General features: G+C 41.1%; 2 protein-coding genes across 13 annotated transcripts in view; one reads left to right on the top strand and one right to left on the bottom strand.

Moving 5' to 3' along the window:
• Nucleotides 1-23,698, top strand: part of NAXD (NAD(P)HX dehydratase) — a 120,424-nt gene that overhangs the window by 29,699 nt on the left and 67,027 nt on the right. For 7 of the 8 annotated variants that reach the window (XM_061377765.1, XM_061377761.1, XM_061377759.1 and 4 more), the window contains 5 exons: nt 6,550-6,600; nt 6,678-6,782; nt 7,117-7,237; nt 15,864-15,984; nt 18,499-20,781. In XM_061377765.1, the coding sequence (XP_061233749.1) occupies nt 6,550-6,600; nt 6,678-6,782; nt 7,117-7,237; nt 15,864-15,984; nt 18,499-18,649 (549 nt within the window). In that variant the 3' untranslated portion in view covers nt 18,650-20,781. Of the gene's footprint in view, nt 1-6,549; nt 6,601-6,677; nt 6,783-7,116; nt 7,238-15,863; nt 15,985-18,498; nt 20,782-23,698 lie in introns of those variants that run through there. The other variant, XM_061377760.1, reaches the window with a different exon arrangement.
• Nucleotides 21,209-23,698, bottom strand: part of CARS2 (cysteinyl-tRNA synthetase 2, mitochondrial) — a 34,736-nt gene continuing 32,246 nt past the window's right edge. For all 5 annotated transcript variants that reach the window (XM_061377770.1, XM_061377768.1, XM_061377769.1 and 2 more), the window contains one exon: nt 21,209-21,914. In XM_061377770.1, the coding sequence (XP_061233754.1) occupies nt 21,837-21,914 (78 nt within the window). In that variant the 3' untranslated portion in view covers nt 21,209-21,836. The remainder of the gene's footprint in view (nt 21,915-23,698) is intronic.

The raw sequence follows: 23,698 nt of genomic DNA, 5'->3' as shown, positions 1-23,698 counted from the left end.
AAATAAAGTTTCAGAGTTCACTGCATGTTTCCACCAGTGAGTAAATAGATAAATAAAGAAAACCCCAAAACAGATACTGAAAATACAGCTCTAATGTGAAAAATCTTAAACAGTGGAATTCCATTTTTTAAATGATTTTCAAAAATGTCTGTGTCAAATACAAAATATTTTTTTTTATTTGGGGAATAAAAGGGAAGCTTCTCCCCTTGTCCCCTGCCAGCCCTGACTATGGCCTTGAGCACATGCCTGTGCTTGGGATATTTGCCTACCTCTAGCTGTGCAAGATTACAAACTTATGCTTGCCAAAGCCATTTTCCAAGCATCTCTGCTGCAGAGCAGCATCCTGACCTCTATTGCAGCTGAGTCCCTGCTAACTCTGCGTTTATCCAGACTTGAAGCAAGGAATGCAGAAATGCTTCCTAGGGCTTTCAGTACCTATTTGTGGGAATTGATTTGCAGTGTGTTGGGGTGGAACTTACTTGTGCCTCCTGGGCACTTTGGGGAAGGAGTGTGCAGAAATACTTACAGCTGCAGCATTTACAGGGAAAAATTTGCTGTTTCTTCCCTTCTATCTCTTTGTTCCAGATAAAACTGTGGATTCAGAATTGTTGGGTGAGAGCAGCATCCATGTGGAAAATACAAGCAATTATAGTGAGCATTTCAGTAGCAGTTTCTGGTCCTAACTTTCAGTAGAGGGTTCTTTCATAAAAGGGGCTGCCACAGCTTTTTTATCCTTTAAGGTTTTATAAGATGTAACCAGTGCCACATTATGCACATTTGAATGTCTCTACCAAACCAGAGTATGTAATTACATACTTGGCATTTGCAGATTGCAGTAGAGTGCACTGAAGGCAAGGTTATACTGCTTCCTAAAATGTTTGGATGTCATCATGGTCAGTGCTATCTATTATCTTGGTATGCAGAAGCTTGAACTTCTTTTTGAGAACATGGATAAGGAATTTTGCAAAGAATAGGCCAAAACATGACTCTTGAAGGGACCTAGGAAATACAGTGTCTGTTGCTGGTGTCAGTGAAGGAAACTGTGCAAGGTAGAAAAATGACATTGTGATGCATCCTTGATGAAAATGAATTACTGTTGTGGGATAGATGTTGCTTTATATATGCTGTTATTGTGGTTTTCTGTTTATTTCATTGTCTTTTACTAAAATGACTGGCTCTAATTTCCTGATTCTTCTGTTTGCAAACATCAAATGCAGAAGTTATTGTGCAGGTAAACCAAACAAGTTCACCAGTAAGAACAGGAGTAGTGCTACAACTAATAATTAGATTGAAAGTCATTGCAGGCATTCTGCAGCTAATCCACATCTAATTAAAAAAGCTGAGAAATGTATCCAAGTCAGGTGTGGGCAAAACTGTGCATAATTGTCTTTTTCAAGGATCTGTGGGGAACCACCTTGTATGCTATTGTCTACAGGCAGAGTAAATAGGATACGTGTGTTATTGCTGGCTCATGGGCTTGGGTGGAGAAGTCCAGGCTGACTGCAGAGTTTTGCAAGAGGCTGTGGATGCTGCTGGTGCCTCAGGGTGGCTGCTCTGTGAAGACTTCCATGGCTGATTAGATATTGATAGTACTTAGGAGTTCCATAGCAATTTATTCCTCCCTCACATGTTCCCTCCATTCCCCTCCTAGCTGTTTTTTGCAGCCAGAGTTTTGCACTGGCTCATTTTGGCCCATTCCCTTTTTCCATAATAATTATGGAAGTGTGCAAGAATCCTGGATTTCTGTGTTAGTGCAGGTGAACCTTGTGTTTCATAGCACAGCTGCAGGGTATCAAATGGATAAATTGCATAATGTTTTTCTGCATTACTGTGCTGTCCTTCAGCACACTTGTCCCTTCAATATTCTTTCTCCCGTAGTCCTTTCCAGCCTGAATTGTTTCTGATCTAATGTGTGTGGTGATCTGGTTGCAGTGGAATAGGAGTTTTCTGTTTTCTTTGGTTTGTTTTTGTGGTGTTTTGGGTGGTTTTCCCCCATAAAGAAATAGAATTTGGCTTTGGGAATCTATTTTAAAATTCCCATGTGAAAGTTGTGACAGAGTGCAGTTACTTACTAAAATGAATGCATTACATCTCAAGGAATAGCTTCCACGATAAAATAATGAATTAAAACACATAAATTCTTTGTACTTACTTTGTAAGTTTTCCTAATTGCAGTAAAGGGTTACCTTCACCCAGATAGAGCACTGATTTCAGCTGTGACACAACTTTTTCGGTTCTTCCTAAGTTGGCCGCTTGCATACAAATCCTGGATACGCAGTCAGAGGACAAAGATTTTTCAGGAGATTTTGTGTTTCACGAGTAGAGTAGGAGTAGATTCAGGTTAATTTTACCCCCTTCTGGCTCTCTTCCCCTCAACCACCTCCACCAAAAATTGCAAAATCACTGAAACACTATGTTGGACATTCCTAAACGTCAGGTATTTGGTGCTGCTAACAAATGTTAACTGTGTGGGAAGTTGTCCCATATACAGCACCTTCATAGGATGTGTGAATCCCAGGTCATTTCCTCTTTGGCTTCATTAGGGTAGAAACTTAAACTGTGCTTCTCAGTTGTTTGGAGAAGAAGCTCTTGTTACAGATTTGTTCTAGTACAGTTCATCATCACTGATATTAATCACAGCAGGCTGGAATCTGTGTCCCTTTTCTCATCCAAATGTTGTGGGCTGTAGAATCACTGTTTCAGAGAGCCACCAAGTACTTAACCAACTGATATGAAGCAGAACGTCTCTACCAAGGGACTGCCCACACCCCTCTACATGAAAGGTAGGAGACTGAGACGTGTGTCTGGCTCTGAATACTGTAGTGGAAGTACCCAAATTTCAGTCTTCAGTATCTTAGCTAACCACTGTGGCTCTAGGTCATCAAGTTGGGTGACGGCAATGTGTCACTGTTCTTCTCCTCCTCATTGATCTCTCTGTTTTGTGACTAGATGCTAAGGTTGCCCTGTGAGTCCAGTATCATTTCTTGTTAATTTTAATTGACAGTGTTCTCTTCCAAATGCTTTCCCATATAAATAATTGTTACATTGGATAAAACTGAACAGATGGTTCTAGTTCATACATAGAATCCTATCAGAAACCGTTAAGTAAGTTTTGGTGTGAAAGTGGAGTTAATCTTGAGCTGTATTATTTGTGTAATTGACAGTGAAGATTTTTCTGTATGCTACAAGTATTAACCGGGAAAGTCCATGCCAAATATCGAGATATGGGTTCAGCTGAAAATTGATTCTTGCTTCCAGGAACAAAATACTCTGCATAGAGGATGTTGCCATTTTTGCTGTAAACAGCTTTTACACAACTTACTTATTTTGTTGGGGTTTTTTTTAATACAGTATCTCTAGTAATAGGGTGTTTAAAAGTGTGCTTAATCTCACCTAGTTCTCGGTGTCTAAAAATAAAGCAGTAAAGTGTCTCTGTTCTCTCTGTGATAGCTGAGGAGAGGCAGATATGTCTATTGGTGATTGATCCAACCCTATGTATGGTGCCTAAGCTGCATAGGATCAATTTCTCTCCAGTGGCTAGCCATTTGACCTTTAAATGGCAGCAGGTGAGACGGGTCCTGTCCACAATCAATAGGGGACACAGGTTCTCCGGTGAATGGTTTGTGCTTCAAATGGGTGGTTGTCTGCTTCTGCTTTACTATGGCTGCCAGATTACTAACTACCCTCCCCAGAACTTCCTCGATGAGGTTCCCTGTCTGTCTCCAAGCAGTTTCTGTCCGGGTTTAAAGATGAAGAGGAAAGGAAAATAATTAGGGTAGCTTTCTGGGTTGGGTGGTTTTTAATTTGTTTAGCTGTCGGGTTTTTGGGTGGTTTTTTTTTGTGTGTTTTGTTTTGTTTTTTAACAGAAATGAGCTTTCTAAATAAGACAAAGGACTTTTTACCCCCTGGTTATTTGTTTTATAAGAGAGAGAAAAAAGCAAACATCACTCAATATGTTAGATTAGGAATTTATACCTCAGAGACTCGGCACACAATGGAAGTTGCTTTGCCAGTAGGTTTTACTTAACAAGATGAAATTGCTCTTCAGAGCAGAGGTCAAATGTCTTAGGATTGTGGAAGACGTGCTGGAGTGGTAGGAACACAGAATGTTATTAGGAAGAAATGCCTTGTTTCTCTGGGTAGTACCAGTGTCTCAGTCTTCCAGAAGCTATTTACTTGTACATATACTTTCATGCTTTGTAACTTCCATCTTTTCAGGTTTTTTCCTATACTTGCATCCTTTTGGTGGATAATGGATCTTCAGGACTCTTGATTTAGTTAACTCTTGATAGTTATGAGGAAACATGAAAAGATGTCAAACAGTAACAGCAACAGCCAGACATTAACTGTTTCGGGAACAGAAGTCCCTTGGATTGCTCATAATATATTTAAGAGCATGATTTGAAAGGGTAGGGACTTCTGTGATTCTGTGTCTTCCCTCAGATTTCCGTAAGGAATCTGTTGGGGAAATCTTTTATGGCTTTAAAAAATGAAGTGTCATGAAAGACTGGTTTACTAAAGTTGACATACTAGAATAAACTGGTGATTCATGTTAGTGGGAGGTGGAGCAGTAATCGTGTTAAGTACTGAAGGAATTTGGTGAAGTTGATAATGTACAAAAATATTCTTATTAAAAGCGGTTAGAAAATGAGGTTGCCGTAAATGGTATTTGTATCTCAAAAAATCGGGGGAGAATGATCTCAGTGCTTTCTTACATGCTATCTTGTTAACCTCTGGGGCTCAGTACATAGCAATATGATAGCTAATCAGAAGAGTTTAATGTGGTGCAAAAATAATTGGGCTTTTGGATATAATATTCATTTATGCGAAAAACAACAAACCATAAACCTGGTTGCTAGATCAACAGCCTTATTTTATTATAACCAAGTGAGTCAAATTAAACATAATTGTTAATGAACTTAACTCAGCAGGGGCAAAGCAGTACAGCTTCTGTGAAGAAAAACTGAGCTACGTACATCTGTGCAGATTAAAGTTAATGAATGAAGAAATGACTCTGTTTCATAAATTTCTTAAAACCTTTGAAAGTAAGGCTCAGTGGTTTTCAGCATGCCACAACTAATTGTAGGTATGCTTTAAGATTCCATCCTTGCACAGCTGTTAAATATACTTATCCATAAACTTGAATAGTTGAGTAGCAGTTGAATGGCGTGAGTTGTGTAAATTCTGTGATTGGTTCAGAATTATCCAGGGAGGTGGATGTAGGAGAAAACTTGTGGTGTTTGTTCCCTTGGGATCCCAAGGAGGGTGGGCAGTCTGACACACAGCTCAAGTTGAGGCTTGTGCAGGCATGTATGTGTGTCATGGAAAGGGTTTTATTCTGTAGCAGCTTCTAATGTAGCTGCAGCAGTGTGTTGAGACAAGTCCTCAAGCTTGGAACAGCGGGTAGTGTATCACTCTCACGCTTCCAATGTGTGAACAGTCCCCAAACAAAAGTAGTGTTAGTATGAAGCACACTGCTCTAAGTTCTAGTCATCCATTTAAAAATAGAAGGGAAAGACTTCTACTGGTATTGGAAAAATCAGAATCAAGTGGGAACTAGTTTGTGAAGATATGTATATTCCATAATCAATAACTTGCTGGAAGCGAGGTGGGTGGTATTTATTTTGACCACAATACAAGAACAGAGGGATGTTCAATACTGTGAACATTCATTAAAAGCTGCTTCCTTGTTCCTTACGTAATTGCTAACCTGTGGAGCTCAGTGCCATATGACAGCTAATCTGAAGAGCTAATCTGAAGAATTTAATAACATTCAAAACTAATTAGACTTTTGGATGGATACCATCCTCTGTTATCTTCTACAGAAAAAAGATCAACTCTATAGCTTCAAAGACAAGTTGATAATGACCAACATTTAAAAAAACTTGACTGTCAGCCATTCCTCATTAAAAAAAACTTGAGTGTCAGTTGTTGCAACTGTTCAGTTAGGAGAGAGAACAGGACAAAGGCAGACAGTCTGCTAGTAGATGCTGCATGCTGAAAAAACAGTTCTGTAAATGGTCTGTTGAATGGCCCACTTTGGTTTTGTTTTGAAAGTATAAAACCTCCAGGACCATGAGTGAAATGGCATGTCTTACGTATTGCTTGTCTCAGGTTGGTTGGTTGTCCATGCACAAAAATGTTGTAGTTATTTGTAGATTTATATCATGGTAATACTCACCTGGATTTATTCTTATTTTTTTAATTGGAGATGCATATTTACTGTGTGACTGATGTTGGCATTACATGCCTCCTGAAGAAGGGAGAGTGAGTAAGATTGCTCGCTTGTTTGCGTAGCAACACCAAGGCATCAGTTATGGAACCCCTCTTGGCACTGCTTATACCTGAACCAGGGAGAGAACAATGTAGTTGTAAAATTACCAGTTGATGCAAGGATGTTTTACATTAGTTTGCAGAATATAACTGATTGTTTTCAATTTTGCTTTAGAAAAACAACTTACATGATCTGATTTATTATATGAATTTGATTTGGATTGTAAGAGATTTAAATTAGCAAGCGTCTTAAAATTGTCTTCATTTTTTTTGCAGGGTATCATAGAAAAATCAAAAGTGAAAGGAATTCCTATCATTATTGATGCTGTAAGTATTTTCTTGATTCAGTCAGTGATTTGACATATAAGAATCCATTAAGTAAATGTTCTTACTGGTCGTTGCAGGATGGACTGTGGCTTATTTCCCAGCAGCCTTCCCTAATTCAAGGCTACCAGCGAGCTATTCTTACTCCAAACTATATGGAGTTCAGTAGACTGTATGAAGCCATGGTGAGCTCTTTTCCTTTTTTATATTTAAGTACACGCAAGTTCAATCTTTTAGTCTTTAAAAATAAACAACTTATTACTGGCTTGAACATTATGTGCTGTTTCTTATATGCAGAATAAACATTCTGGAGTTTTATGCATAATTCTTAAAGATCTTTTACAGAAGACTTTTGCTTATACACTTTTTGGCACTGCAGTGGGTATAGGAAAAAAAATCTGGAAAGACTGACAGTGCTGCTTTTGTTTCTTCCCCCATACATATGATGAAGTAGCAGGTGTTAGAATATGTTGTTCTAGTAGTAAAATATGTACTGTGTATGGAATTCTTGTGTTGTAGCTTAGAGACCCCGTAGACAGTAGTGATCATCATGGATGTGTATTAAGACTCAGCCAAGCCATGGGGAATTTGACAGTTGTTCAAAAGGGAGAAAGAGATCTTATTTCAGATGGAGAGAAAGGTAAGCGAAGCCTTTTGCTTTCAGCAATATGATTGTTCTGTTTTGCTTGCTTTCAGTCCGATGAAGTTTGAATGGGAGGGGTGGCTTTGCGGATCACATTTAGATGATTTGTGTGAATTGATATTTTAAGAGTGCAACTTCTTTGCTGGAAAAAAAAAAAAAAGGTTGCTGATTTTATTTCTTATTTAAATGGCTATAACTTATCTTTTATATTACACAGGTATTGAGGTATTGATTTTTCAATCTTTGAACTGTTTTAAAATCCTTAGCTGAAATGGTCTATGTAAGTGCAGATGCTATTGCTAAATTGGTGCAGAATAATATTGTCGTTTCACCATATATCGGTGTGCATGAAAAATAAAGATGTCTTGAGGTTCGTGGGGCAGTAGATCAGCATGTACATGTATGATTTGTACCTTACGCCTAACAATTAAAAAAAAAATATCAAATTAACTCTAGATTCCCATACAACTTTTTAAACCAGTCACTCATATGGTTAAAATATACTTAATAGATGAGCTGCCTGTGTGATGCTTTTTATACTGATCATTTACTGTGATGAGTATAAAATGAATTCGTGAGTGCCTTCATTGCATTTTGACTATGTGGTCTTATTTCGCATACATAACAAGCAGCAGCTCTGCTTCTAATTACTTGAAATGCTAATTTCTGATAAATGTTTATGCCACTTCCAAACTGTTTCATATATACAGTCAATTTTTCATTATTGGGAGAAACGGGAGTCTTTTGTAACAGAAAAACAGATGTAATATGACAGCTGGTTTCTTCAGAGCCACCTTCTACGTACCCCCATTAGTACAGATAGTATAACAGACTGTGAAGCAAGCTGGGATAGATCGATCTATCTACACTGATACTAAATCATATAGTTACGTCTATGTGGTGAAGGACTTGGGTTGATCATACAGTACCCAAGCTGCCCTGCATGAAATCTGCTGTCACATTTGCACCCATAGCAGAGTTGGTTTGTAACCTTGTACAGTTAAGTCAGGCTTAAGTGAGGATGAACTCTGTCATAAGATAAACTAACTTGGCTCTCGTTTATGCCAGCTAGAGAGCTTCAGAGCACTGTGGTGTATCTTCTTTTTATGTTTTTATGTCAACAGTGTTCTTTTTATGCAAGATTGTTGCTTTTTTAATGAATGTTGGGAAAACTGGGTGAGTGCTTTAGACTGGGCACATTACCTGCTGGTATCTCCGATCTCCTTCTGAGGTGTTACTCTTTAGATGCGTGTACTCCACCACTGATGGAGAGAAGGGACACTGTCTTCATTGTCTCTTGTCATGCAGGGTTAAAAAAAAAAATATCAGGAAACAACTGAAACTCTTTCCAGTTTCAATTTTGGGTGTTCAGGTTCCATATGTGGCACGAGTTCCATGTATGTCTTGTGTGCTTTTGGGGCTTTCCATTGTTTTTAATTTTTTTCTCACCTTGTTCTTTGTTGTGTCCTGATCTGTTTTTTCTCTTAGTTAAGTGGCTTTTTTATTTGAAATAGAAACAGTTCTGTGCCTTTATAGCAGTTGTTTGATGTCCAGCTATAGGCTGCTTTCTTGTTACTTCTATCACCGATGCCTTCTCTCTCCTGGATTACAGACATTACAGGCAGTGTTGCTGAGCTGTAAAGAAGCAGTTGGCAGGTTTAATCCAGGTTATAACGTCTCTTACGCTGTTCTTAGGGCTGTTGTTTGCAAGAAGGTTCCTGAGAATTTTACTGAAACTACAGACTTCATCTTCCTTCTAATAAATGTGTTCTTTGGGTCTGGGAGTTACTGTTGGTCGTTCTTTTAAAAGCTGCTTAAATGCAGAATCACGTTGAGAAAGGAGATTCTACTGTCTGCTCTGTGCCGTAACACAGAACATGATGTTGTGTCACTGACCCTGAATTCTCTCCCAGTTTTTTTGCTCTGAACATTTTCATCTGTCTGTTCTTCTGATGTTATGTAAGGGTTTTTCATCTAAGACAACATACATCATGATTCCAGTGTGAGGGAAATCCAGATCTTTGCATCAGGCTAATGTCCTCTGACCACAATCAAATACTATGAAAAAATCTGTGTACTCCTCTTGCCTTTATTTTTACTGTCATCATCTGTTCGTAGTGCTTAACCTGTACCTGTTTGCAAGAAGTTTCCTGCCTGAGCTCATGTACTTAGCACGTTGATACTGGAGTTTCCATATATGAATTTTAAACTTTCTCTTTTGGGAATATACTGCATGCCTACTTTCTGGAAAAAGAAAAGGGGAGTGGGGTGGGGAGGAAGGGTGGGAATTAAAAAAAGTCTTAGTGTACTCCAGGAAAATCAGAAGCTGCAAACTTAACTATGTAGCTTTAGTGTTCTGTTCTTGGCTGTGGTGAAAGGAAGGCTTTTTGAGGGTGCAGAGAAGGCTGGCTTGGTGAGTACTTCATAGCTTAGAGTGACTGTAGTGTTATTTTTATTCATGAATCTGTAGTGAATTCAGTAAATTTTCTTCTGTTAGTTGAAGACAGAAAAGGTTATCAGGTGATTTGATAGCTGGAAGTACAGGTGTTGGTGAAGGATCACTGTTGGCGGGTAACTGTATTCTTAAGCAGACAAGCACAATAAATGATTGGAAGCTGAAGCTTAATAAATTCATATTAAAAGTAAGGCAGAGAAATTAGCTATGACAATAACATACCTAGAGCTCTGATAGATGCCAAGCTGTGAAGTGGCTCAACCCCTTTGAGATTTTTGTTTTACAGATCAGAATAGATGGTGCAGGTAGTTCCTTACAACCCTAAAATTGGCACTGAATCACATACCTGGCCTCTGTGAAATCACTAGCAGTCCTCCACTGTAAAAGAGGTTTTTTCCTAAAAATTTGTCTCAATTTCAGTTGAGCTGCCAGCTGCCCTGTAAACATAATCACCAAGATTTAAGTTAAGTTTTATATACTGTTTTTCTCTTTCCTTTTGCAATTTCACATTATAGCTTGGCCTACAGTTGTTGATTCCCTGCTCTGCAAAGATGAGCTTCACCATGCTCTTGGTAGGTGATATCAGTGCCATCACTGACCAGGGTAGGAATGAGTACTCAGCCTGTGGGTAAAAGGTAAGTCAGCTTTTATTCATTATGGCACAGCTCTCTAAGGCTTTCTTTTTATTATTCTTTGGAGAACTGGTCAATAATAAAGTGTGGTTATACCAGTCTTAGTTCCTAACATGTTTAAAATTTGGTTAGGTCCTTGAAGATTTTGGATTTTTGGTTTTAAATGATAAAATGAATTTTTGTGTATTTTCCCAACACCTGTGTTTCTTGTCTCCTCCCTTCCAAAAGGCAGACTTTATGGGTAACCAGACCACTGCTGCCTGGAACTACTTTTACCTGGAGCCAGTAGCCATACATAGTTTCTCTCCAGTTGCCCAGCTGCAGCTATGGTCAAGAGAAGCAAAGCATTGTGTGAGAGGACTTATTAAGTACTGAATAAGGGGCGGAAAAGGCCAGTTCTTGCCCTAAATCCCTGAGCAGTACTTCTGACTTCTGCCGTTCATTCCCCATTCAGCTGGAAAGGAAGCTGTTCAGTGCTTGTCAGTCCCTGGCTCAGTTGGGTAAAAGCTGTTACTGTATCTGGCTGCCCAGCAGATTTTGCCTAGTTTTTTAGCTGAGAGGCAGCACCTTCATCTCCACTCCTGCTTCTGCAGAGTGAGCGAAATGGGGAGGTCTTGGTTCATGCCCATTGTGCTGCTGTGCTTCCCATTGCTTGCACAGCCTGGCCTGTGGTCTCTCTGTCACTGCTCACCTGTCATCTCATCACATCTCTGGCTGCTGCACCTATCTAAGAATGTAATGTGAAATTTGGATCATTTTCACTTAGACTGCCTGTTGTGTTACACTCAAGGACCTATCTAAGTTTTGAAAGTGTGATTAGGGAATATTAAAGTATAAGCACCCTTTATTTAAAAGCCAACTTACATTTTCCACATCAGTTGAGTGTTTTCTCCAGCCGGAGTCCTTAATCTTGGCTTCCCTGTCTGTATGTTTTCGGGAGTCCACAATCTCCAGCTACATGCTTTTGTGAGCTAACTTGCAAAAGGAAAAAGATAAATTTCTTAACTAGTCTGAGTATATGCCAGATCACATATATATGTATTGGTAAAAGATTCTACTCAAGATCTGACAATGGTCTAAACTCAAATCTTGCACTTGGTGGAGCAAAATGGTCTTCGATAGCTTCATTATTTTACATAGAAAATGGAAATCTTAAGCCTCTCAATTAAACAAGAGTATTTGTTGTTGCATGGGGTAGCTATGTAGGTGATCCAGTCCAGTTGGATGATATCAGAAGTCATAATGGTCATATCTTACAAACACAGATTCCCGAGGACATTAGGATAAAAGTGTCATACTCCTGCTCTGTGAGAGGAAAATAAGTGCAAAGAACTTGTTCAGAATGCCCAAGATTCAAAAATTAAAGTTTAATCTCCAGGCTTTTTTTATTCAGTCTTAGCATATGTGGCATTTCACATAGGTTCTTTAGTCTTTATCATCATCAGTATTACGTGTTTAGCCTTGACTAGCTAGCCCATGTTTCACATTCTGTGTTCTAAATAGGAACACAATAAATGAGTCCCTGGGTTAGTTTGTTTTCACATTGTAAAACAAGAAAACACAGACATACGTTACTTTTTACACTATGTAGGCCTTTGGTTTTCTAACTGTAGTGTCTGGGTGCTAGTTTTGTAAGTAGGGCCTCCTGTAAAGCCATATCAGAATTACTGCTTGCCAGCTAACCGGTAGTGCTTGATCTCAGCAATGCTAAATACTGATTTTTTTTTTTCCCTTCAAAGCAAGGACAGCTATTTTCAGGTACATAACAGACTTCTAATTAAGCATACAATGCCCGTAAATGGGACATTCTTCTGTGCTTTCATCTGCCAGCACAGTTTGGGCTGGGAGTTCTTTCAGCGTATAGTTAAGTTAATGGTATAGTTAAGTGTGACACCGTGATCTGAATGCTTCCCCAAATGCTGACATTAATCTTATCTTCAGGGAGTGCTGAAAAGGGAGTGATGGTAACTTATTTTATGGCCTGAAATGTGTTAAACATAGAGCTACAAAATTACTTGATCATAGTTACCTAGAAGTCTGGGGCAGAATTCTGAATTGTGTGGAACCTGAAACTCTTGAACTTTCACTTTCTGATACTCTTGTCAGTATGATAACCTTCAGTATTTTGTTTCTGTGGCACTCACACTTCCGTACAGATTGTTTCCATGGACTTAGGCAAGCAAGAAGTGCCAGTGACTGTATGTGAGGGACGTGTTGTATTTGCTTCGTAGGGCTTTGGCAATATTTGTGTGCTGTTTAATTGCTGAGACTGTGTTGAAACTGTTGAATAGGGCTGTGGTTGTTCTGACTCCAGCAGATATCCTTGCTATAATTCAGTGATTTCTTCAATGATGACATTTTTATTTTGTCTAGCCTTTTGCTATTATAGTAGATGTATGCTCCATGGGAAAGTGCTAGGGAGTTGCTTGTTTTTTACTTTTCAAGTTGCTTAGCATAAATTGGTTTTCATTAAAAGACTTATAGTGTGTTTGGTGGGGGGGGAAGTTTATTCATCACCCTGTGAAATGACATCGGATTTAATTGCCCAGACCCATTAAAAACCAAAACAAGACACCCTGCCCCGAGAGCCAGTTTTGACCTCCACTGATTGCATGTTTCTCTCTCGTAAGGTCTGTCAGTTGAACTGAATATGAACCTCTCCATTATTTTGGTTTGGACTGGTGTCAGACTAATTGACCTTAAGTGGTCCTGGTTGCTGCCTTTCGGCATTGACAGGTTGTGGTGGTTTTGGTCTTTGCAGTTTTCCTGTTGTCCAGCATTCCATTGTCTTGGTCTCCTCAGCTATTCCAAGAACTACATTTTCTAGGTTTCCTGATGTGTGTGTTCATCCCTAGTCAAATGCGGTATAGCTTCACTGGGCAATGGACTGAAAAATACATGTAAATACATCATTTGGCATGTCTGCAGGGAACAGAACTGCCCGCCTTCTCAGCATCATCCCTGACTATTCAGTCATGTCCATCTAATCAGGGTCTTGTAACATTGCCACTGCTCAGTGCAGCATATAAGGACGTGACCCCCGTGGTCCTTAAAGATCTGCTTGAGCTGTCATCGCAGTGGGTCACAGACATTTAATGTGGGGTTCTGGATTTGGGGGACTGGGAAGACAGGAGGTTTGTTTTGTTGTTGTAGAAGACTGGGAAAAGCATCAGGAAAACTTTGTGCTTTGCAGATCTGGCAGCGTGCCAGTTGGTCTTGATGGGTGTGTGGGGATTCCTTCTTTCCTTTGAAAAGCTCTTAACAGTGATTGTAGTTCAGAGGAGTTTTTCGTTCTTTTTCCGGCTGCCTGGTGTAATGTTCATCATCCTTTTGTTTTTGAGATGTTCTTTGAGGAGCTGAGCACAGGAGCTGCCCGTGTGTTACACCTTTCCCCCCTCGTTCAAGTGAATTTCCTGTAGTTCTGCTTCTTTGAAGGTATTGCATGGATTTGTTTTCCAGCATCTCTGCAGAGCACAAAGGCCTGCTCTTGTTGTCGCCTGTGAGGCATTTCTGCACATATTTGAGACTGACTTTGAAAAAAAACCCCAAACAAAAGACCACTTCTTTTTTTTTTTCATAGCAGAGTGTTATAATTGGCCTGCTTTGAGGAGATCTTGCTTTTCTGTACAGCTCAGAACTGACTGCAGGGTTGTGGGGCTACAGAATAGTGGCAGATGGTGACATGCAGCTAATAAGCAGGGGCTTGTGCTCAGCTGTCAGTCAGAAGGCCCCAAAGCTTTTGAACAGAGGATTTCCACCCTGCCTCCTGCCAGGAGTTCAAGCCCTCAAAGTGAAAATCCTGTGAGATACCATCTTCAAAGTAAGCAGAATTAGAGATAATTTCTCCAAAAAACTGTATTTAAACAAACCCAAAACACTACCTAAAAGGGCATGGCTTCCTCAGATACCTGCCTCAGAAGAGCGTTACACTTGTGAAACCTGACATTAACTACTGCTCACTGAGAAACACATCCAGAATCTTAATTTGGGGGGGAGGGGAGAGGGAAGAAGAGTGATTGGGAAAATTAACTGCTGGCAGTGCTGCAGCGGTGTCTGCTGTATTCGTGGTGACTAATGAATCTTTGCCCTCTCACTGGCAGCAAAAATGCACAACTGCCTGGCCTCACAAGCCTAGCAATTACTGCTGGAGGAATTAGTAGGATATGAAAGTGAAGTACGGTTCCTTGCTGCACTGAGTAACAAAAAGCAGAAATGAGCTGTACTAATGAACTGGAAAGGGTTTGCTTGCATTAAGTAGGTTTTTACTGCTTGCTGTTTAAGATTTACCTGCAAGTCATCTGGTTTTGTGCAGAGGTTTCCCTTCATTTTGCAAGAGGAAAATTCCTTTTTAAAAGAGAGTACTCCCTTTAAATTACCTGAGCTGCTCTGTTCATACACCTCAGAGAAACCCAGCCCAGGTGACTGGAGGATATTGAGGTAAGAGCTGTTGTCCAAGCAGTGTCTTGCTTTATACTCCCCTTGTGTACTTGGCATGCTTGGGAGCACACAACAATGGTGTGCATAGTCCTGACCCCAGGTAGCTCTGCAGTAGCTGGCTGGAGATGCTAAAGATCACTACAAGGCCACAGATGATTCTGCCAGCTCTTTCACCCTCCTAGGAGAAGAAAATAAATGTCTCCTGGTTTTGTTCTCAGAACCAAGCAATAAAGACAGCTGAGGGTAGGTGCATACCCATAAGAGTTCGGAGAATGGTATCAGAATTGAGGCTGTTTTCTTCTTTTGTGCATTATGTATCCCTCAGGCTTCCTGCTTGGACGTGTGGGGAGTAGAGAACAAAGGACTTAAATTTACTGGAACCATTTGCATGTTCTTCGTAGTTAAAGCCTCACAAAGAGATCGGTTTGACCAAGGTCCTTTGTATGTTTAAAATAGAAATGTAACACCTGATACTCTGTCAGAGCCTATCCACAATGACACTGCTGACAGAAACATACACGGATGTGGAGGACACCGTGATTGGCAGAAAATGATACCTCTCTCCACACTGGTTTTACAAAGCTTAAGGAAAAGTCTGTTCTCAGTAAAATGCCTTTCTGGTGGGCATGGCAGAAGGCTTGAGATTCCAGTGTCATTTCGCGTTTTCTCTTTGTAGAAACACCTTGGTTTACATTTGAAAACTCTGAAGGTCAAAGACTTTTGGAGAGTTGTGTTTGTGCAACGGCTTTGTGGAGGGATCTGGTCCGGTTTGGGAGATTTGCTCATCGTGGCAGCATCAGTTCATGTGAACTACTCATTAGTGACTGAATCTTCTGTACAGGCTGAGTGAAGTGGAGGAAGTGTAAACATTGTGCAGTGATATTTGTAAGGGATTAAAAAGTAATTAGAAAACTATTTTTAAAATGCTTATGCAATATTTTTGTTAAGAATTGTGTATTTCAGTGTGTGCTGCTGCCTGTGAGGAATCTCTCACTTGTTAATCGCTGTGTGCCTCAGGTTAACCCTTGCAGCTACAGTGACACCACTGTAAATAGAAGAAAAATGCACATTACTTTGTTTTTGGTTTGTCTATTTGTAGTACTTGTATGCAGTCATGAAGGAAGCAGCCGGAGATGCGGCGGACAGGGGGACCTCCTTTCTGGTTCTCTTGGAGTCTTGGCGCACTGGGCCTTTCTTGCTGGAGCAGAAAAAACAAATGGGTATGAATATTAATAACTTCCTAATTCTTGTGAGTCTGTTCTCCTATGGCCACTGTTGTAGTCCTGCAGACATTCGCAGATGAAATTGGAGTTGTTGGGACTAAGGTATCCATGTACTTCTACAAAATGTAAGGGAGTTTTAGAGCAGTCTACGTAATAGTTACAATTTGAATAAGACAGACTCTTCAATAATCTGACATTTCCCAATTTGAGGCAGAACTAGCATGCAAACTTGGATCGAGTCCCAAGGCCGTATGTGTAAGGGGTTTGTGTTTTCAGAACAACTGAATGCAGGGGGCAGGTATGAAGAATAAATATGTGGTAGTCACTGGCAGTAACATCTGTAATTCAGAAAATGCGTCGTTTAGCTTTGTGTTTTGTAACTTGGTACTTAGGTACTCTTGCATTGTATAAGTAATTCAGAGGGGCAGGTAAGTCAGAGCTTGCAAATAAAATACAATTTCAAAGAGAGTAACCATTTAAAGACCAGATAGCAGTCCAGTTTGAGCATACATAAAGTAGTCATGCAGGTGGCTGCTGTCTCTTCTTGGTTAAATTATTTCAGTTCCTGTCTGACTGGTTGGTCCATATAGTCATGTAGTCTTTCTGTGAGAGTAGCTGCTTTAAATAAAGTCCAAAGGAGCCCTGACACAAGCAGTTAGGCAATGACGGTCCCTCTTCCCAATAAATAATGAGTTACTGAAGCTTGAGGAGCAGAGAACTTTTGTAGTCTTTTGGATGCTACATGCAGATGCACACGGTTGGATGTGCATGGGAGGTAACTAGCTGGTTCCTTGTGTGACTTGAGAGCCCTACATCAGGTCCCCCAGGAGGAACGAGGGACCAGACTTCAAAATTCTGAAATCTAACAGGATGAAAAATGAAACCAAGATTATCTGTGTATCTGCAACTGCAGCTGCCACTGGAGGAGGAATTCTGTTTCACTTCATTAAAAGGATGACTTCATTTTTGCATGGTGCACAACAGATCAGTATTAAATTGTTGGAGAGATTAGCAAACGCAGCACGTGTTCTCCAGGCTTTCTAACTTGGGCTCCTGTGGCTTTTCCAGGCAGCTCACTCGGAAACTCTTTTATTTTATAGATGAAGGAACAGTCAGAGTGTAATTGGCATCAGCAGCACATTGTGTCTCCTGTGGTGGTGTTAAGGTGACCCTTCTCAAACACCTGCTGTACTAGTCCTGTTTCTCTCATGTGTTTCAGGAAAAGGAGGAGCTTTTGGGGCTCAGTGAATCAGGGCATCATCTTTCAGCCTGCACTGCAGGCAGCACAGCCAGTCCTTCCGTGCTTGTGCCTGTCTCTGTTGTTTCAAATCGCGTCTGGGTAGAGCATGATTTTGAAACGTTAACACTGCACTGGCTTTCAGGAGTGCTAGTGGGATAGTAGGTAGGATTGTCCTTTTAAGGGGATGTTAAGGTGATGTCTTTTGGGTGACGTCTTTCAGACTGGTTATGCAGCAGCTTAGAAACAGCTGCTTTAACTGTGTTGAGCCCAGAAGCCTGTGTACAGCTCTTGTTTCAGAGCAGTGTTTGGGCACCCAGGGTTGACTCTCAGGGTGGCTTAAATACTCCTGCACCTTGATGAGTGCATGGAGTTGCTGGTTTCAAGGAAAAGATGCTCAAAGCTACCCTGGTAACACCAAACTGTAAACTCATGTTCTGTTTTGCCTGTGTTTATGTGGTAATCCTTCACAACACTCGTACTGGGAGGCAGCTGTGTCCCAGCCATGGCTGAGCTTTGGAAGGTTTTTCACCAGGCAGCAGCTGGAGCCCAGGGCCAGCTGCTGGATGATTCTGCACTGGTGCTGAAGGCAGCAGGTGCAGCTCCTGTGGCCCAGCCTGTGAGAAGGTGCTCTGAAGGTGGCAGGGCTGTGCTGCCTTCTCAGGGGAGGGTTCAGCACTGGAAGACTGGGGCTGGGTACACTCTCTTACAGAGTTTGTAACCATGTAGGAGGCATTAAGAGAGTGCCTTAATCTCTGTTGTAGTCTACAGCTGTCACTGTACCACTTTCAAGCTGATTTAGTGAAGGCCCTGGAGCAGTGACTAAGGCCCTGTTAAAACAAATCTCTCGTCCACATCCGCGTGTCTTTCCTCCACCCCTGCAATCTAAACCAGACTGAGTAACCCAGCGACGGGAGGAAAAGGAGTTAAAACATTGCCAGGTGAGACTTCACTCTTCCTCTGAAGGATGACGTTTCACATGGGTAAAACTAGACATGAACATTTTCTCACCCTCTTTTGTTTTCCTTTTGCATCATTTGGCCATGGCAGTTTCTCACTCAGTCACATTCTTTGCCATGGAAAGGGAAGTATATGTTAAAATCAGGCAAAGGTGTTATTAAGTGCAGGATTCTGAGAAACACAGGTGTTTGCTGAAGAGGCCTTCCCAGCAGTGCTGACAAACATTTATGGGTGCAAAGATTAGGTCTACCACTTTATGGATTACACAGGAGTGTTCAGGTTGTTTCTGATGTTTGCTTGTTTTTCCCTTATAGTCAAAATCCCTTCCTAGTGGCTGCGTTTGGAGCGTGCTCTCTTACGAGGCAGGCTAACCACCAGGCCTTTCAAAAGTTTGGACGTTCAATGACTGCCTCTGACATGGTTTCAGAAGTTGGAACAGCTTTTAACAAACTTTTTGAGACCTGAAGCCAAAGCGGCAGAGAATGAGAGGACGAGCAACGGCTGCAAGAGTAATTACATTTACCGTAGAATTCCTGTAAGTAATGCACCCTTTCAAGTGCTGTAGCAGCATTGGAATGCTAGGTAGATTTTTTTTATTTTTCAGAATAGAAAATATGATCAATGTAGATATTTTTTAAGAGTTTGGGATACAAAAACGTTTTGGCTGGAATAAGCTGTAGTTGCAGATCTGTTATAATATAATAAAACTAAACTGAAATTATTCCTCTGTTCTTTTTGATAGTTATTGAGCAATAACTAAAGTGTGAACAGGAAAAAATAAATGCACTTGGTACTTAGATAAAATTCTTCCACCAGCTCAGCTGAAGCTCTTGGATTGCACCAAGCTTGTCATGTTTTCATTCTTAGACCCTCTGTCTAGAATTAGGTACTGCCCTTCATTTTTGCCAAGCTAGTATATTAAGCAGCAAAAAGTAAGCCTCTTTGGAAAGGGAATGCATGAGAGTTGCTGTAGATTTTGAATGTAATTAGTTGCCTTTTCCCATTCCCGGTCCCAGAGGCAACGCTTATTTTCAACAGGACACCCACTTCCTACAATGTCCTGGGGTGGATGGGTGTTTGTTCTTTAAAAGGCTGCCCCATCTCAGAACAAGGCTGTACTGTAGGTATCTTAGTGTTGAACAGTAACTTTGTTACCTGAAAAAAATGTTTTCTATTCCTTTAGTTGGCCTTGACTCATCTAGAATTTGGTATGATGAACTTTTGTGGAATTACCATTTGGAGAGGTGCTAGGCAGGATAAGAAACTCAGTGATCCCCACCTGAACTGGTCAGCCTCTCAGCAGTCACATAGAAGTGAAGTGTTTTTAGAACTCAAATGGCCTGCTGAGTTAGAGCTCTGAGAGGACCAGCACGTAGGTTTACAGGTGGGTATCCGCTAACCAGCAGGAGTATGAACTGCAGACACAAAGGGCAGCCAACAGCGTGTACCTGTGCCTTCTAGGGGTGTGCAGGCAGCCATACCCTGCGAGGCAAAGGCTGGTGTAGGAAAAGGGTGGTTGGTGGTTAAGCCTGAGTGCAGTGCCTGGTTGTAGGGGCTTTTTGCTCAATCCTTAGCAAGACAGACAGCATCTTTAATAGTTAAGGCCATACCTCACTGGCAGGGCAGAGGAGTGTTGGGTGTAAAGTGGAACCTGCATGCAACTTTGCAAAGTATCATTTCTTAAACATTTGGAAATACAGTAAAAGCTTGCAGGGATAGAACCAATATGGAGAGAGGAACAAGGTCATGTGTAGTATGTTTAAGTGTGTACTGCCGTTAAACCCATAGTCTAGCTCCAGGTGTATATACCTCTTAAAGTGCAGGAACAAGCATATGCATCTTAGCTACTGCAGTAGATGTTCTCTATTCACTGGAGCCACTCTTTCTCAGTGCTCTAGGTCTAGGACGGCATATGGTGCCATGTTACTAGTCAAAGAGCTTTCTTGTTCCTTACAATAGCTGCCCAGAGAAAGCACCTGGAACCAGAAAAGCTGCTCCAAATATCTGCCCTCAGCCCTTATAGCTGATATTTCTGGATGCACTGTGACTACTACCTCACCCCAATGCATTTTTGTTTTTCTTTTAAAAGCAGTTACCTATTTTTAAAATAGTTTTTTAAATGTTTGCTCACTTTGAGTCTATGAGGGTTCACAGACTTTTTAAGATTAGAGCAACATTTACTCATAAAAGATGATGGGTTTTGGTGTTTAATTTAGGCAGTTTTGTAAACTGTCTACATCTCTGGGGAAATAAAGCTACTATTGTTTTTTTCCCCTAAAACTGAGAAGCCTGACTCCTTTCAATAAAATCAGAGTTAAAACTGATTTTAAAACAGCTACTGGATTTCTTCTAAAGTGAACATATTTTTGGTTTTGTGTTTAGAACATCAGTGGTATTATCATTTAAATGGCATTTGTAAGGCGAAGTCAGTCAATTACCAGACCTCAGTACAGGTTTCAACCTGCCATGTTGGTTTTAAATCTAGGCAGAAGCTGTAACTCTGTTCTTCACTACTGTATACGTATTGTTACGATTTTTAAACATTCTGGCAATGTAGCAGTTTCTTCTGGTAGGAAATAAACATAATAGCAAAGTGACTGTGTGTACCTTGTTTGGTGTGTTCCCACAGCAGCAGAGCTGTTCACCATTCATTCAAGTCTGCTAGAGGGATACCACCACTAGCACATGTAAAGTACCAACAGAATCACATAAGCATCTGTCAAAGTGCTGATGAAGACACCCCTGTTTTCTGTAGGAGCAGCTACAGCCAGAAAGGGAGCAGAAAACCAGCTACCCTTTTGGTCTAAATAATATAAAAGAAAGCCTTTATCCTTTTGAACAGATCACTTGTGTGAACTGTATTTCCAAATGAAATTCCTTGTAGTGGAATAAACCAGCAGGTAAGTACAAGCCCCATGTACACTCAGGTCACCTCATGTGTAAGACAGGCCTCTCTTTTTAACACAAACATTGCAAAAGAGGGGGGAAAGGTAACTGAACAGGTGATAATAAACACACTAATGCTATCTTCCCAGTTGTGAATGGAGAGACCCTGAGCATGCTCCATTCCCAGTGCTAGGAAAATCTTGATGTATTCTCTGCAGAAACAAATTAAAAAGGTACCAGGCCTTACAGGTAACTGGATACAATCATAGTGCAGTTAAAGATTTCACAGGACTGAAACAGCAACACAGGAGTAAGGAAATACCTGAAGGCTAAAAGTGTCACCTCCTTCCATCTGAGAGGAAAGCACATGTTTAAAACATTGAACTGAAGCCTGTTTTGAGGATGAAAACACTTAAGTTCTCACCTCTGTCTTCACTGTGTTTTAATTCCCAGTGCCAGCTGAGCAGAACAGGGGGTGAGGGCAGACCACACAGCAAGCAGGGCTGGGGCACTGCCTGCATTTGAATATGCTGAGGCCAGTGTCAGGCAACCCAGCAGGCTCCTGGGCTGCCCTGTGGTTTGAACGCTTCCACATACCGGTTGCAAGTCCTCTATTTACCTGCTACTAGTGTCAACAGCTTTGCTCAGATTGTATCTTTCCATTCTATCCATTCTGGTCTGAAGGTTTTATTTAGAAATACTAATATTTACAACTGTTGCCAAAGCAGTGGAAATAAGAAAACCCCACAGGTCCAAGAACAAAGAATCAGCTTTTTTCTTGAGCCTGTTGCTCTGCTTGCCCTCCTCCTTCCACCATTTCCCACGTTGAAATAGCAGCTCTGTCCTGTAAAAAGAAATGAGCAGGTCAGTCGCAGCAGTCTGGATCACACAGGTATCACACCTTCAGGTAGCTGGAGGCAGAGGCTTTTAACAAAGCTCCATGCAGCACAGCTATTCATCCCGTTAGGTAATGGAGGTGGAGATACCATCTCACAGGAATGCAGCTGTTACTAATAACACGCAAAGCTGTCAAACAAAGCCAGACAGTTCTCCCCAGTTAAGGAAAAAACCCACAATACAAACATCACCTCTTTTGTATGGAATGCTGCAGTAGTGTGTAGTCTGTATCCTATGAATAACCTCTGTTAAACCCAGGCAATCACATTGTCATGTTTAAATGGCTCATATACATGGGAAACAGCTCTTCTTTGTCAATACATGAGAAGGTACTGAGTAACTTCTGAATTTCAGGACAACAGCCTGTTGCTGTAAGTATCAAATGCAGTACTGTTGTGTTGACTGCAATACAGTCAAACTGAGTATTTCCGACTCAAGATCTAGAAGTTCAACGGCAATTCTTCACAATAAAAGTTAATGTACAATGTTACATGAGCTCTGACTCATGAGAGAGGCTGGAATACAATGTAGGATTTTCTTCAGATTAAAGTGAAAACCGGTTTTGATACAAAAATGCTCAACATTACACCTCACTTGGTAGCACAGACCAGCTCGCATTTCAAGGACACTACTGCAATGTGAGAAGACTGGTGGATATTTTAATCTCTTTGTTGCAAGTTCTCTAGCTTCAGACAAACAGAAAGTCATCTGCATTGAGCAGCATGAGAGGAGAAACCAGTGTACAGAAATCACAAGCTTACCTACTGAAGGAGAAACTGCCCTTGCTACAAACCTGATTTTTAAAGGAATTAAGTTACCTAGCATTCTCTGAGCTGCCACTCACACCCTACATCAGCCAACCTCTCCCTGCCCAGCCCCAGACCAGGGGTTCATAGTCTGCACTGGGCAGAGATGAGGCCTGTCTGCTTCACCTGCTCTGCAGCTCTTCCTCCTGCACATGGACTGACCTCAGCTGCACAGGACAGATGTGTATCATGTGCTCATTGTGGGGTTCATAAAAGTTTCATGGAGATCAGAGGCTGGGTAGACAAGAGAAATTCAGATTACTTCCTCAAGCACCTAGAAAACAAGCAGGACCCAGCTGCTCAGCACTGCACTACCACAGCATTTTCAGCAGCAGCCAACCCACCCAGCCAGGCAGGCTTGTGCCAAGCATGAGGGTGACAAGGGCCCTGCCTTGGGCAGGACTGTGTCATGTCACATCGCAGGACTCCTCTGGCATTTGCAAAGGCAAGATCTGGGCAGCCTTCACAGCACATCTTCTATAGGATCAGCAAACAAAGCAGGAGCAGAGTTTGGGCATGTGCTGTATGTGCTCATACGTGTGTTTTGTCTTCACAAGGAAGCTTCTGGGACACGCAGGAGATAGATTATGCCAAGCTCCAGGTTATTAAAAAAGACAATTGAAATAACTGGAATAGGCTGAATCCTGACTAAGGGCAATTTCCAGGAGGTTATTAAACATCTGTAAATCCCTTTAAAAACAAATCTGCAGAAGGGTGGAGGTGGGGCTGCAGCTGTTTTGCCAAACATATCAAAAGGGGATAACCTCCAAGACACTGTCTCAGTGCAGTTTGGATTTGCAAACTTTCTTGACAGGTAAGTGGAGCAAGGATTTAGCTACGTACAAACAAGGGAACAGATGTTCCAGCTTCCCACAGTCTTCCTTTGCTTTCACAGCTGTAGCTCTCCACTGCTGCACCTGGCCCC

The sequence above is a fragment of the Neopsephotus bourkii genome, unplaced genomic scaffold, assembly GCF_033783945.1.
Source record: "Neopsephotus bourkii isolate Nb327-2 ecotype Australia unplaced genomic scaffold, CSIRO-AGI_Nbou_v1 NB_1760, whole genome shotgun sequence".
Classification (NCBI taxonomy): domain Eukaryota; kingdom Metazoa; phylum Chordata; class Aves; order Psittaciformes; family Psittacidae; genus Neopsephotus; species Neopsephotus bourkii.
This window is presented reverse-complemented; position numbering and strand designations above follow the sequence as displayed.